The 14443-nt window shown below is 43.8% G+C and overlaps 1 protein-coding gene across 2 annotated transcripts in view; it reads left to right on the plus strand.

The window, feature by feature from the left end:
- The window catches only part of PNPLA7 (patatin like domain 7, lysophospholipase), a 620671-nt gene that overhangs the window by 464199 nt on the left and 142029 nt on the right, over positions 1 to 14443 (plus strand). For both annotated transcript variants that reach the window (XM_077476726.1, XM_077476735.1), the window contains one exon: positions 10689 to 10807. In XM_077476726.1, the coding sequence (XP_077332852.1) occupies positions 10689 to 10807 (119 nt within the window). The remainder of the gene's footprint in view (positions 1 to 10688; positions 10808 to 14443) is intronic.

The raw sequence follows: 14443 nt of genomic DNA on the forward strand, positions 1-14443 counted from the left end.
ACCGAAGTCGGCGAGTGTGGCTGTTATCTTGTTTAGCAAAGTCAACGAGGCTGGAAGCAGGTATAGGCCTACTATAGACCAGGTTTGGGAGAGAATTCTGACATGTAAAATGATATATCTACCATCTGGGTCCAGCGCCATATCTAAAAACGTAAAGGGTAGTGATTTGTTTACCAGGATACTTACACCTCTGGCAAAGGTGGAATAAGTAGAGTGATAGTGGCTACCCACCCATGGCTTTTTCAGAGCCAGGGTCCTACCTCCCACTAGGTGGGTTTCTTGAAGGATGCAAATATGGGGATTATGCGTTTTGATAAACTGGAACTCCAGAGACCTCTTGACTGGGGAGTTGAGGCCCCTGGTGTTCCAAGACATAATGTTAAGGGCAGACATGGTGCGTATGGTACTCGGCCAAAATAGGGCGAATTGGGTATGGAAGAGTCAGATCTGGCACTAGGACCCTAGACATGACTGTCCTAAAACTTAATTTTGTACCCCATTTAGTGTCAAACAGAAGGCCATGCATTGAGTATTCAATAAAACATCTAAACTTGAAAAGAAAAGAAAACCAAAAAAAAAACACCCACAAGGGGCACCCTCAGGCAAGCCGATGATCTGGAGGTTGTTCCTCCTGTTCCTAATTTCAGCTTCTTTCCCTTACCGGACTGTGCCCAAGGGGTTTGCCACCTCATCCTGCTGTCTCTCGGCAGGTTTAGAGGGGATAGGCGCCCAAGGAAGCGGGTAAATGGAGCGGAGTCGGCGGAGCTCGTGGGGAATGCGACCGATCACGTCGCCATCCTGGACACGCCCCCGACCACTCTTTTTTCTGAGTTCTGTTATACAGGGATTAAAAGATGTTCATACTAATACAAATGTAGGTACTTCCATTAGTTGTACATTAAAATATAGATTTTTTTTTTTTTAAATATACATAACTGCATTCATTGATGTTTTTTGTGTCTGCAGTTCAACTTTAATTTTTCATTGCATTTATTATTGAACTGAGTGTATTTTTATGAACCAGTTCTCGATCTAACACTCGTCTGCACAAACACAAAAATAGTTTGTTTTTTTTACTGTTTTTGTGTAAAATTGCTTGTATTGCATTTGTTTCATATAAAAAGAAGAGAGAATGTCATTATTTTCTGACAGTGCTGTAGGACAATCATGAAAGAACTGATAAGGGCTCTTATTTGTAAATCTTGCTGAGGCTTTGGGGATTAGTCATAGTTCAGCACCACAAAATAGTTTAGTTTTATGTTATAAAGTTTTCATATGAGAGGCGAACCTTGCAGCAAGTATCCTTTTGGTAACATTCCCCTCTTTCTGGGCAGGAAATAACTGGAGCAGATCATACAAATAGTGTTTCAATATGCTGATTCTGTTGGAGTAGTAAATAGATTACTTGCTAATGACTGGAACCTTCCCGAGAATGAAATGCAATAAAATATCTGTCCAGTCTTAAACAAGCTGCTTAAAGTATAACTAAAGGCAAACCTTTTTTTTTTTTTAGCTTTGGATAGAGTGGAGAGGGATTAAAACCCCTGTCAGTTTTTATTGCGATCTGTGCCCCCGTTAAGAAGATTCCCTTTCTCTATTTGTCCTGTTTACCATTAACATTGAAAGTAAAAGTAAAGAAGTTCACAAATTTTGGGTTCTCCCCAGAAAAGTAATAGAGGGAAAGACTTCCAATGTGTGCCTATGACTTGGGAGCCCCAAGGAATTCCCTTAATTTGCAGGAATTTTGTCTCACTTCCTTCCTGTTTGGTTGTGGGAAAGGAAGTGAAGGGAAGTCTCTGCAGTGGGACAAAAATCTGACAGGGGTTATAACCTTCCCTTGCTGTATCCGAAATGAACTACTTTAGAGTGTTTGTAAACTCCAACAATTAACAACCGTTATCTGCTTCCTTTTCATCTGTCAAATATACCATTGAAACAGTTTTGTTACATTTGTTTGACAAGTTTTTAGGGCCATAAATTCAGTGCTTCCCTGTGCACTTTATCTCAAACAATAAATGACAGAAAGCAAGAAGGGTGCACCAGCCTAATGCATTACAAAAAATGCACTATTAAAAGTGGTAAACATTTATACTCACAATAATAGATGAGTGTAGGGCTTATAACCTAAAATAGAAGGGAACTCAAACCAAAACGGCAGCCTGTGGCCCTGGATTGGCACAGATGACATCCAAATATATAGCAGACACCAATTCATACCTCAAAGCTGAATGCCTCCCATCAACTGACTGACTTATATAGTGCTAGTCTGCTAGAACCATATTGTCTATTACAGTTGACATTTCCATCTATTTTATGTTTTTTTTTATTTTTTATAATGGTATCATTAGCAATACATTAGGCTGGCGTGCCCTTCTTGCTGTATGTCATTCGTGTTTGGTATTCCCCTGTCCAAAGAGGGCTGCAAGGTCTAGAGCAGCCTTTCTCAACCTTTTCAACACAGAGGAACCCTTGAAATAGTTCTCCGGTCTCCAGGAACCCCTGCTAAAAAATTGAACTCTGCAACTCATGATACATTTGTGTGATGGTCGTGAGAGGAATGGTCCTTACACTTGTGGTCATTGGGAAGAATTACCTCACAGATAACTAAAAAGATCAATGGTGTCAGTGGGAACTTATCTGAGAGGCAGAAATTGCTCAATGCTGAAGGAACCCCTAGCAACCTCTGGAGGAACCCTAGGGTTCCACGGAACCCTGGTTGAGAATCACTGGTCTAGAGATTGCTTGGTGTTCTGTAGAAAACTCAAGCCAACAAGAGAACCAGTTTTAAACCGATCATTGATGAAGCGTTTTTTGCAAAGTGCAGTGAGAAATTTTTTTTTTTATTTGCTCACACAAAGCAACAATTGTGTAGAACTAAAAAGCTGGAAGACAATTGAGTGTATGTAGTGAGCAAATATGGCTGCTCCCATCTACTCCCATGTTATTATAAATTATACATGGGAACAAGGTTTTCATTTTAATAGTTAAATAATCATGATTCTTGATGCTTACTACTTTACATCAAGTTTACATGTTTTCCTCAAATAATGCTGAAAATAACACATTTCATTTTAAACCTTTATAAATAGTCACAGTTATATCACAGTAGATATCAGGTGCATGAGCCTGACAAGCATTCTGGACTTATTTTAATGGTTTCCTGCATTGCTTTTCTGTATTGTGCCAAGATCCATATTGAGCTTTTCACCAATTATTGGGTGACATGTGAAGAGCAAAACAATAATATGTCTGTCAAGCATGGCTGCTTTAAGACAACAACCCGAACCCCGTACTTCCATCTCAACTGTGTTCTACCACTGCAATAAGGCAGTTATGCTGTGTCTACCTTTTTAGATTTCTGCTAACTCTTAAAAAGGAATATATATAGTGTTTTTCTTTATCGTTTATTGGTTGAGTCCAGGATTTAAAAAAAGTTTAAAGCTCTGAGTTAAGCAGATATTGTCTAAATACAAGAGAAATGTGTACTCTTTGTTGAATCTTGGTGCGCTTTGTGCATTTCTTCCAGATCTTTACAGTTACCTAGCAAGAAACCTTATCTCTGTGTAGGAGCTTCCTGTAACAAAGACCGCTCACTGCATCTCCACCTGCTTGTGCTGGGTGACTGGTCTTGTCTCCGCCCTTCCTGTATTTTTCTACAGGCAGCCTGTAGTGGGTAGGGCCATCAGTGTAACCATTTTTTTAAAACTATATATTTAAAACTTTAAACCTTGTAATAAAATATGTTCCCCTACACTGGCATGCCTTTAGAAATGCAGCACACTTCAGTCTTTCTTCAAATAGTAAATCCCAAGTGTTGGACATTGTTGGAAATGCCTGTTATACATAATTTTGCCATTGTTAAATTGACCTTGTTCAAAAAAAAAAAAATATACATATATTAGGAAAATATGCCTGCAAAAGAAGTGTGTAAATAGTACATCTACCACAAAGAAAAATAATTAAGAAGCACCAGAGGTATCCTGATATGTGATACAATGTAGTATCGCTATATTCGGTGGTGCTGCTCCCTTCAACTCCTAAACACTGGTGATTCTAAGAAAATTCACAGGAAAAGGGGGAGGAACCCCAAAGGAGTTTATGAAGGAGGAAGGAAATGAGACTCACCCTGAGTGAAAGAACTTTATTGAATAGAGTGGTAACAAATAGCACAACTTCACAGACTACACGAAAATAATATAAATGTCAGTGTGCCATATTTCTTATGCCTCGTACACGTGATCAAACAATCCGGTGGAAAAGTCAGCCGGACAATCCCCCTGTGTGTGGGCTGACTTTTTTTACCCAAAAGTCTGGCGGACTAAGAAAGTATTTTTGCACTCCAATCTGTCCGACGGACTCGCATTTCGGCGGACAATCCGGCCGTGTGTGTGCCAGTCCGCCGTACTTTTGAAATGAATGGACTTATCCCGCCCAGGGAAAAGTCCGCCCATTTTGAGCGCGTCTCCAGGTAGCCGGGCCAGCGAAGGATGCGTCGCTGGCCCCGTCACCTGGTATGGACTTAAAGGGGAATCCCTAGGCCGAAAAATCAGCGTGGGGGTCCCCCCCAGGTCCATATCAGACCCTTATCCGAGCACGCTACCCGGCCGGCCAGGAAAGGTGGTGGGGACGAGCGAGCGCCCCCCCCCCCGAGCCGTACCAGGCCGCGTGCCCTCAACATGGGGGGTGCCTTGGGGAAGGGGGGGCCGCGTGGCCCTCCCACCCCAAAGCACCTTGTCACCTTGATACCAGCCCTCCCACCCTATGTGAATGAGTATGGGGTACAATGTACCCCTACCCATTCACCTGTGAAAAAAAGTAAAAATAAAACGCAACAAACAAGGGTTAAAATTGTTTATTGCACAGCTCTGAGGGTCTTCTTCCGTCTTCGGGGGTCTTCTCGCCGGACTCCTCCGCTATCTTCTGCTCTTTTGCTAGCTCTTTCACTAGCGGAGGAGCCTGGCTTTCTTCTTCGCCGCCGCCCTCTTCTTCCGACTTCGGAGGTCTTGTCCCCCTCTTTGGTTCTTCTTGCCGGGCCACCGTGCCTTCTTCTAGCTCTTTTACAAGTGGTGGCCCAATCTTCTGTCGCCGTCTTCTGTTCTTCTCTTCTGGAGATGTTGCCTCATCGCGGTCTCCGGCCACAATGGCAGGGACGCGGCGCACGGTGACTTATATAGGGGACATCGCCGGATGATGCCCCTGCCCATTATGATGTCACAGTCCCAGCATCCTCTCAAAAGTACAAGTTCAAAAGTACGGCGGATAGTCCGCTGAAAAAGTGCCGTGTGTGGGCAAGTAGCTCGTTCGGAAAGTCCGCTACGTGTGTACGCGGCATTACAGTTCCTCTTAGAGGGAAGGGAGAGAGATGGAAGGAAGTCCAAGCATCTTAGGTTCTGTCTGAAGTTTAAAGACTGTCCCAGTGCCTGTCTGGTGGCAGTTCAAGGCTCCCATCACAGCGCTTGATGCTCCTCTAGACCTGCACCTGCAGTATCTGGACATATTTCAGGCACTGGGACAGTCTTCAAACTTGAGACTGAACCTAAAATGCTTGGACTTCCTTCCATTTCTCTATGAGGAACTGTAAGTAATATGACACACTGGCATCCCCTGCAGGGACTCACTACATATCCTTCTGTGCCCATCCTCACCTTGAGTGGTCCGAGTGGGATTAAAGACACAGCTATTTGGAAGACTCTCTGCTGGGTTGTTCCCAGCTGACGCTGCCAGCCTGTCCGGGAAAAGGAGAACCCCACACCTACCATAGGTGTTTGATACTAGCCATTCAGACCAGGCCCTAGGTAAATGGTGCAAGTAGATGTCCACATTGTGTATTGCCTGTTATAGGCTGATACCACTGTGGTTTCCTGCTATTCCGCCTCACCTGGCCTCTTACTGTATGTTGACTTGTACCTTTGCTATTCATTTAGACAGTGTGAGTGTACATGAGGAATGTGTGTGTTGTTAAGTGACAACGTTGTCTCTTAACCCTTTATTTTATTTTCGTGTAGTCTGTGAAGTTGTACTATTTGTTACCACTCTATTCAACACAGCTCTTTCACTGAGGTTGTCTCATTCCCTTCCTCCTTCAACTCCTTTGGGGTTCCTCCCCCTTTTTTTGTGTTACATCTACCACAACCCATGTCACTAAACACAGTAGAGATGTGAATGTCAGCAAGAGGAACCCACCGCACAATGAGGGACACAGGACTGCGATACTCACGGAGGTGTTCATTTCCCAACAGACTTTGAGGGACAAGTTGTCATCATCATAGTAGCATTTTTTTTTTGTGTGTGTTTTTTTTGTTTTTGTTTTGTATATAAGTTTTATTATACACAATAAAGTTGCTTTAAAAAGAGAAATTTTGACAGAAGTAAAACTCGAACATTTAGCAGGAGTGGAATTTGACTACAAGACCATACTGTATAAAGTCAACTTTTCTGAGTTATTTTAAAGTATAAGTTCACCTTCTACAACAAAAATCTCCTATTGCCATTAGAAATCTACTAATGAATGCATACCAGTGATTTTCTGTTTCATATGCTGCTTCTCCTCTCATTACACATGTGGCTGTGTGGGCAGACCTCTCTGGGAAAACTTCTTGTCCCCTGGTCCCATTCTGTCCTTACATTTGCAGGACGGGTTAGATCAGACCTGGGAAAATTGCCCCCCAGTGCCACATCTGGCCCTTTGGCTATCCCGTTCTGGCCCTCGATGTCTCCACTGTCAGCATGCATCTCTGAGCCGGTCAGCTCCCTCACTGAGGAAGCTGACAGGCTTAGGGAGGCACACTGACAGATGTCCATGTGGAGAGCTGCAAAAACTGGAAGGAGAGAGCCTGAGGAGCTGATTGTCACAGCTGGGAGGCTCAGTTTTGGTGGAAGAGCGTTGCTTAGGAGACTTCCGAATGATCTCCCGTCAGTCTGCTACCTGGCCAAGTTCTTACTGTATTGCATGCTGCAAACCCCAGGAATCCCTGCTTTGTCGATCTCAGGCTCTTCTTCCCGTCACAGCACTTTTCAGAGGGCACTCCTTTCCACCTGATTTAACCCTATAATGCTGTACTACCATTCTGCAATCATGTGCATTGTATGCAGTTGTAGCGCAGCCCTATGAAACTCAAAGGGTGAGGTTGACCAGCACTGCTACCTGCCAAACTATGCAGCCCACATAAAAAATTCCATGGCACGTGAACGGCCTCGCCAGACTGTTAATTTACAGTTTGGGTGGGCATCTGGGGGGTAGTAAAACCACGGCTCAGCCCCCCCCCCCCCCCTGTTTTTTATCACACCTGTGACAGACCTAGCTGGGACTGAGGCTCTTGGAGGGGACTGAATGCGAGTCTCTTGCCTTGTAATTATGGGCCCTTGCATTTGGGGGAATGGTGCTCTTTGTGAGCTGTATGCCTGGGGACCCCTGAGGTGGTGTTACTTGGATTCAGGTCCGTGTTCCCCCCAAGACACGTAGACTCTGGATATGTAAATGCCATGTTAGCAATAGACTAAATCACACTATTGGGACACAAACTCTTAGAAGCTAATATCATCAACTGTCTGTCTTGTATAATGTAAATGAGTCTAGTCTGGCTTGACACAGATTCTAAAGAGTATTTCACCTATTGTTGTTGGTGCTAATTAACCTGATTGATAGTGAGCTAGGAGCCGAAAAGTCTTATCCCTCAGTCAACTAGTCTGAGTGTTGATTTAGATAATTAGCTCATGCTAATTAGGTTAGGTTTTAGTCTTCTACTGTATTATAAATACTTGTCATTTTGGTTCTAATAATTGAGTCCATGTTGAGCAGCTAAGCAAGTGTCGTCTTGTTTTGGGCTTGTAAGCGGTTGGAATATCTGATTGGAGTCAGATTGGAGGAAGCGGGATATACTGACGGAAGCACTCAATCGGAGTGTGGGATCGGTTCCGTCACAACACCCATGGCTGCCCAGTCCTATTTCATGAGCATTTGTACTCAATATTCCTGGGGCCAGGTGTTTTGTTTTCTATATGTTTTCATACTTCTAGACCTTCCCAGGTCCAAAATTAATACTGAGCAGAATTAGGTTTGGCCCTCCACCAGTGCCAATTTCTTATGCGGCCCCTTAAAAAAATTAGTTGCCCACCCCTGGGGTAGACATATTATTATTATGCGCCCCCTAGCGGCCAACCGCTGCAGCTACAGAAAATGAGCGCGCACATGCGCAATTTGAACAGCCCAGAGTTTGTCCTTTGGCCACACAATTGTAGTGTTCAGCCCGTCCTGCAAATGGAAGAATGGAGGGGGATCAAGGAGCCAGCCGCTTTTGCTGATAGGCGCACACACACATCTTCAATGTGCAATGAAGAGGGTGCCGCATTTGAAACAGCAGGAGCACTGGTATGTACTATTCACAAGATATGGAATTGCATAGAGATACTTTTGGAAAATGTTGCGGACGGTAAACTTATAATTTATCTTTGCAGGTAATTATGGCGACAGTTTTGATCAATTAAAAAAATACCCCAGTAAAACACATACAACATGGACTCATAAAAGCAACATGGCTATGTTCAAGGTCCTAACCAATACTGCAAAGTGGCAGAAGGTCCCGACAGCCATTTTGTGCGTCACCATAAACGTAAGCTGACACCTTGAAACAGATGAATGCAATATTGCAGTTACTATAGAAACCATTTCCCACCGCTTATCCCTGTATACTCCAACTGATATGGGCTCTAATCAAAATATGCATTACCAGAAGCAGACACAAAGGGCTTTGTGAAAATCTTGTTTGGGAATATTGCACAGATTTTGAGGAGAGTTCGCTTTAATTGAACGTGTAATCAAAGGACAATTTGTACACAATATAAGTTCCTCTTAATCACAAAACATTCATATTTAATTTAAAACTCAGCTACAGATTTATTCCCTGTCTAGACAATTCTATAGAGTAGTTTATGTAAAAAGGATACATATAATAAAGGTATGTCAGAACTTGTCAGAAACGAACATAGTCTTAAAGGATAAGTTCACCTTTAACAAAAAATAATAAGTGCGGGTAAAAAAAAAAGTGTATTTAATTTTTTTTTTTTTTTGGTACAAGAGTCTGCAAAGTAATACACCAGCGATCAGTGGATCACGGATCAAAGTAATGCACCAGCGGTGGATCACGGGTGCAGTGTCAGGCTAGATAGTGACTCTGGATGATGCCTGAACAAAGATGGTGACGATCTTCTGGAAAGAAAAGCAGATGAAGGCATTGTCAGTGGGAGTGCAGTGCTATCTGTGCTATCAGTCCGTCGTAATCCGATCCCCCATGCAGTGCTCTGACGGGTCCGTCCCTACACAGTGTGCAGAGATGGACCTGTCCTCTTCCTGCTTAGCAGGGATTGACTGAGCGGTCCCCCGCTGAGCAGAGCAGGCTCCGTACATGGACACGTCCGTGTGAAGGAGCCCTTACACTTGCACATTACTGTAAGGCTGGGTTCACACCACAGCGATGCGGGAACGCCGCAAATCCGCAGCGTTTTCCCGCATCGCATTACTCCCGCCGGCAGTTCACACTGCCCTATGCGAACGGCTGGGAGTGTCAATGAAATGTTAATGACACCCCCAGATCCGTCCGCATATCGCAGTGCGATCTGCAGACTCGCACAGGAATCGGATCGCATGGTGTAAACACCCATGCGATCCGATTCTGTTGCGGACCAAAAAAAGGGTCCCGTGCGAGTTTGCTGCGGGAGCGATGCGAATTCAGCCATACTATCTGTATGGCTGAACTCGCATCGCTACGGAGATCGGATGTGATTTGCACTGCAGTGCGGTGCGAATCACATCCGGATCTCCCCCCGCAGCAGTGTGAACCCGGCCTAAGACAAACCTGCACTTTGTCCATTCAGGGAACACTGCTGAAAATACTAGTTGCCTCACTATTATGCTGATCCATTCACTTCATTAATTTCACTGTCTTAGGAAGAATCTCCAGATTAAGAGCTCTGGCGTTGATGTACTTAAACTGAAGACTGGACTTTTGCTGGTTCACTTTCCAATCGTGTGTATGGGGCATTAGTGTCTGATGGGCACACGGAGCTGCAGCTCGGCTCAGGTGCCCCCATAGCAAGCTGCTTGCTGTGGGTGCACTCATCAGGAGGGAGGGAGCAGCAAAGAGGAACCTGAGAAGAGGAGGATCTGGGCTGCCCTGTGCAAAACCACTGCAACAGAGCAAGTATAACATGTTTGTTTAAAGTTAGAAGCTGATTGGCTACTATGCACAGCTGCACCAGATGTTGTACTCTCCAGTTTTAGTAAACCAACCCCTCTGACCTAATTTTTAGTTCGCATGAAGCATGATTGGGATAGGAATTAAAAAAAAATTGCTTAAGCCAGAGACTGCTAGGTTTGACTGTAGACAGGAGGATGCCTCCCTGGGACCAATGCAGGAGAAACACTTTTAACTCCTATTGTTCCCTAACAGGAAAATATTGGCCAGGTCACAAGGAATAAATACGCAAGTGATAAAATTGCCCTTGATATCACGTCCTAGGATAGCCTAAATGGATGCTCTTCACTGAGTTGTATCCCGTATTAGATCAGTGTTAATATCATGGTGTTTACTGTCAAACTATGTATTGTGAATATAGATATTGGTGTGAAGTTCTCAAATTATCTGCCCTGAATTGTTAACTAGCTATATGTTCATATTCTTGCCTCTGCACAGATTGAAATGTACGAGAGAGTATCTCAGAAACCCCCAGACCGCCATTGTGATTTTTCTCGTCTTGCCAGAGTGCTCACAGGAAACGCCATAGCATTAGTGCTGGGAGGAGGCGGAGCAAGGTAAGATCTAAATATGTAATCTGAGGACCAGCACAATTACAGCATAACCATGTTCAGAATTGTAGCTAAAACAGAGCAGTTAGCATGCCAGGGCTTATACAAAAATCTATATTCATTCTTAAAGGAGAAGTACAGCCAAAGCTAATTTGGCTATACTTGGCTATATGGTAGGTATCCGCCCACATGCCTAGACCGGCACCCGGCTCAGCCTCTTGGCAAGCCGCTTAAAGCCTGAGCTGACTGCTCCCGCCCCCTCCACAGCCTAGCGGATCAGTGGGAGCAGGGAACTAGTGACTGACAGTCATCTCTTTGCTTAGAGAGAACCGAGCAGTCAGTGGTGTTTGGTCGCTCGGCTCTCAGCCTTAGAGCCGACGGTACACAGATGCAGTGTTGGATTGATACTGCATCCACCTAGGTAAGTATGATTAAAAAAATAAAAGTTCCCATACTTCTCTTTTTTTTTTTTTCCCCATACTTCTCTTTTAAATTATTAGTAGTTATTATTATTATTATTACTTTTACCTCAATTATTATTATTTTTTGTGTCTCTGATCCCATCTTCCCCATTTATTATTGCTTGCTTTGTCGTATGTGGGCCATAAACTAGTAGTTTTTCAAACAAAAATTTGAATCTTTACATTCAATGACATTATGAATGTCATTCAGAAGTACTAAAAAAATGTTTACTCCTAATATTTGATTTTGGAATGAATAGACTTTCCGAATGAAAACGACCTTCACTGTTATAAATTTGTACGTTTGTGAAAAATTTTCCCTGCTGCTTCCTCTAACATGCTCGTCACTATGGTCGAAAAGAAACATCAATTTGAGTCCAAAAATGATTAGAAACAAATAAATGTTGTTAAAGAAGAATTACAAGTATGGATTTATTATATGTTGCTTTGGTCCAGCTTGCCCTTATAAGCTGGAAATATTAAAATAGACAGTGCTACTTCGGTGATCTCCACTTGCTTCCAGGTCCCGCGCTGAGTGGCTGGTGTAATGCATTTTGAACACAGGTGGTTGGTCGTTCAGCACAGGCACCATTCAGAGAATGCAAGGAATGAATGCAGAGTGTTTTGTGATTGGACAAGATGGAGAGCATGACATCACTGCTCCGTCACCATCAATCAAAGAATGCTTTGCATTCATTCAGAAAATGGAAAGCATCCATGGAATGGAGTCCATGCTGAGCGGCCAACCTCCTGTGTTCAGTAAGCAGGTGTGTAGCCTCTCTTCATTGAGCTTTGAAGCAAGCGGAAATCGCTGGAGTAGCAGTGTCAGGTTCAGTGATCTCCAGCTCCTAGGGGCATTGGCCACATATATACATATGTATGGTTTACTGTATACATAACTATGTACTGTATAATATAGCCATGCCTGGAAATATTCTTTAAAACAAGACTTTTTGAACACAATTCTACTAGTGTATGGCCAGCTTTAGTCTGAATCTTCAGCCTGAGAACTAGGCTAGCCATACACCTATAGATTTATCTAATGCAGGCTGAACAAGAAAAATCGACTAAATTAATCCATTCACGCTAATTAACATAGATTGAAGAATCTCCCTTGCTAGCTATTGTATTCTAACAGCCAGTACCCGAGGCTTTCAGAACACCTGAACAGTGGCTTCATCGGATTGGCTGCAGTCATTGTTAAACATACAAATTTCCACCTGGCTCCTTCGATAAGTCGTTTGAAAAACCAACTTTTTTAATTAGCTGGGCCATCCACGGCTCAGATTTTGGCCGATTCAGCAGGTATTGACTTAAATTCGATCAGTGTATGGCAGGACTTAGAATGAGACATCATAGTCCTGTCAACTACCTGAACTCCCACATGGTCTCCCAGCTTCTAACTGAACATAAGCTTTTTATTAGTATTAATAAGTATAAACCACTACAGAGCTTTATTGTTTTGTACTGTTCAAATTCAGAGGCTGGAAGGTCCTATAAATGATCACGCAAGACAGCAAGTGCATGCTGCCAATAGAAGAAGTGAAGATTCCTTATTCAACACATGCACTTTGTTTTCTATTGTTATATTTAAGTTTCTATAAGTGGGAGTTTTATCCCATTACGGTACCTTCCATTACAGCATGGTACAGGTGCAGGATTGTACACAGTGTATAGACCTGGAAATATCACCTTCTGGTAGAGCAGAGTTGTCCAGTAACCTCCTGGCACAGAACACAACTGCACCTGTTGGTACACAATGTGCTTATCCCTTCACTATTAATCATAATTGGCCTTTCTTCCCTGAGAGGGCTTTACAATGAAGCTCTTTGTTCCTTCCCTGTTATTCCCGCAGGTAAATTCTCTGCAGAGGTTAATGTACCAACATATTGTATCCCTATGTGACAGAATAAACAGTTTATATTCCGAGGAACCCTGCTCAGACCATATTACAGGTTCTCTGATATCCTCCAATCCCACAGGGGATATAAGGACAGAGGATTCAGAAATGCTCTTATAGATAAAACTCCATTCCTTCCAAACACAATTCCACCCCCACATATCTTCTGGGTGCGTAGGCCCGGCATCTGTTCCCGGCTCTCACTTAAAGGCCAAACGTCACATTGTCTTCTTCACTGAGAGTGAAATAAAAATGTATGTGACAAGGAGACATGATGAACTGTGTCATTATAGAGGGGATGTGTGGATAGGAATCAAGTAGGCTGTAAGATTCATCAGGACACACATTGTAGACCTGGCTGATTATGTGTACATACATTATCTCACAAAAGTCAGTACACCCCTCACGTTTTTGTAAATATTTTATTATATCTTTTCATGTGACAACACTGAAGAAATGACACTTTGCTACAATGTAAGGTAGTAAGTGTACAGCTTGTATAACAATGTTAGGCCTCATGTACACTGCTGCTGGTAAATGGACCTTTAGGAGCAGTTGGCCATTTTTCTCAGCTGCCCCTGAACTCTCCTCTATTATCTTATCGGTACATGTACCCAGGGTTGTTTATAGTCATTTCTAGGCAGTTGAGTTTAGAAGAATTTTTTTGAACACAAAAAAATACGTTCAGGACGGATGTTCAGAGGCATTTGAAAGGCCAAATGCCTGTAACAGCTTGTAAACGCGGTAACTCGCGTTTTAGTTACCGTATATACTCGAGTATAAGCCGAGATTTTCAGCCTCTTTTTTGAGGCTGAAAGTGCCCCCCTCGGCTTATACTCGAGTCATCGCTGTCTGCCCGCTCGATCAGCGTGTCGAGCAGACAGACAGCGGCCATTCTATAATTCAAAAGCCGCGCCTCCGGCTCCGCCTTCGCCTGTGATAGGCGGAACACTGAATTTCCCAGCAGCCTGTGTTCCGCCTATCACGGACATCGTATCATCCTCGTACTACGGACGAGGATGATACGATGTCCGTGATAGGCGGAACACAGGCTGCTGGGAAATTCAGTGTTCCGCCTATCACAGGCGAAGGCGGCGGCGCAGCTTTTGAATTTTACAATGGCCGCCGAGGCGCCGACGAAGAGGGCACGGGACGGAGGCAAGGCAAGGCACGGCACGGCACGGGACGGGACGGGACGGAGGCAAGGCAAGGCACGACACGGGACGGAGGCAAGGCACGGCACGGGACGGAGGCAAGGAGGCAAGGCACGGGACGGAGGCT

Source organism: Lithobates pipiens, unplaced genomic scaffold, assembly GCF_037356315.1.
Source record: "Lithobates pipiens isolate NorthernLeopardFrog02 unplaced genomic scaffold, aLitPip1_a1.2 Scaffold_1, whole genome shotgun sequence".
Taxonomy (NCBI): domain Eukaryota; kingdom Metazoa; phylum Chordata; class Amphibia; order Anura; family Ranidae; genus Lithobates; species Lithobates pipiens.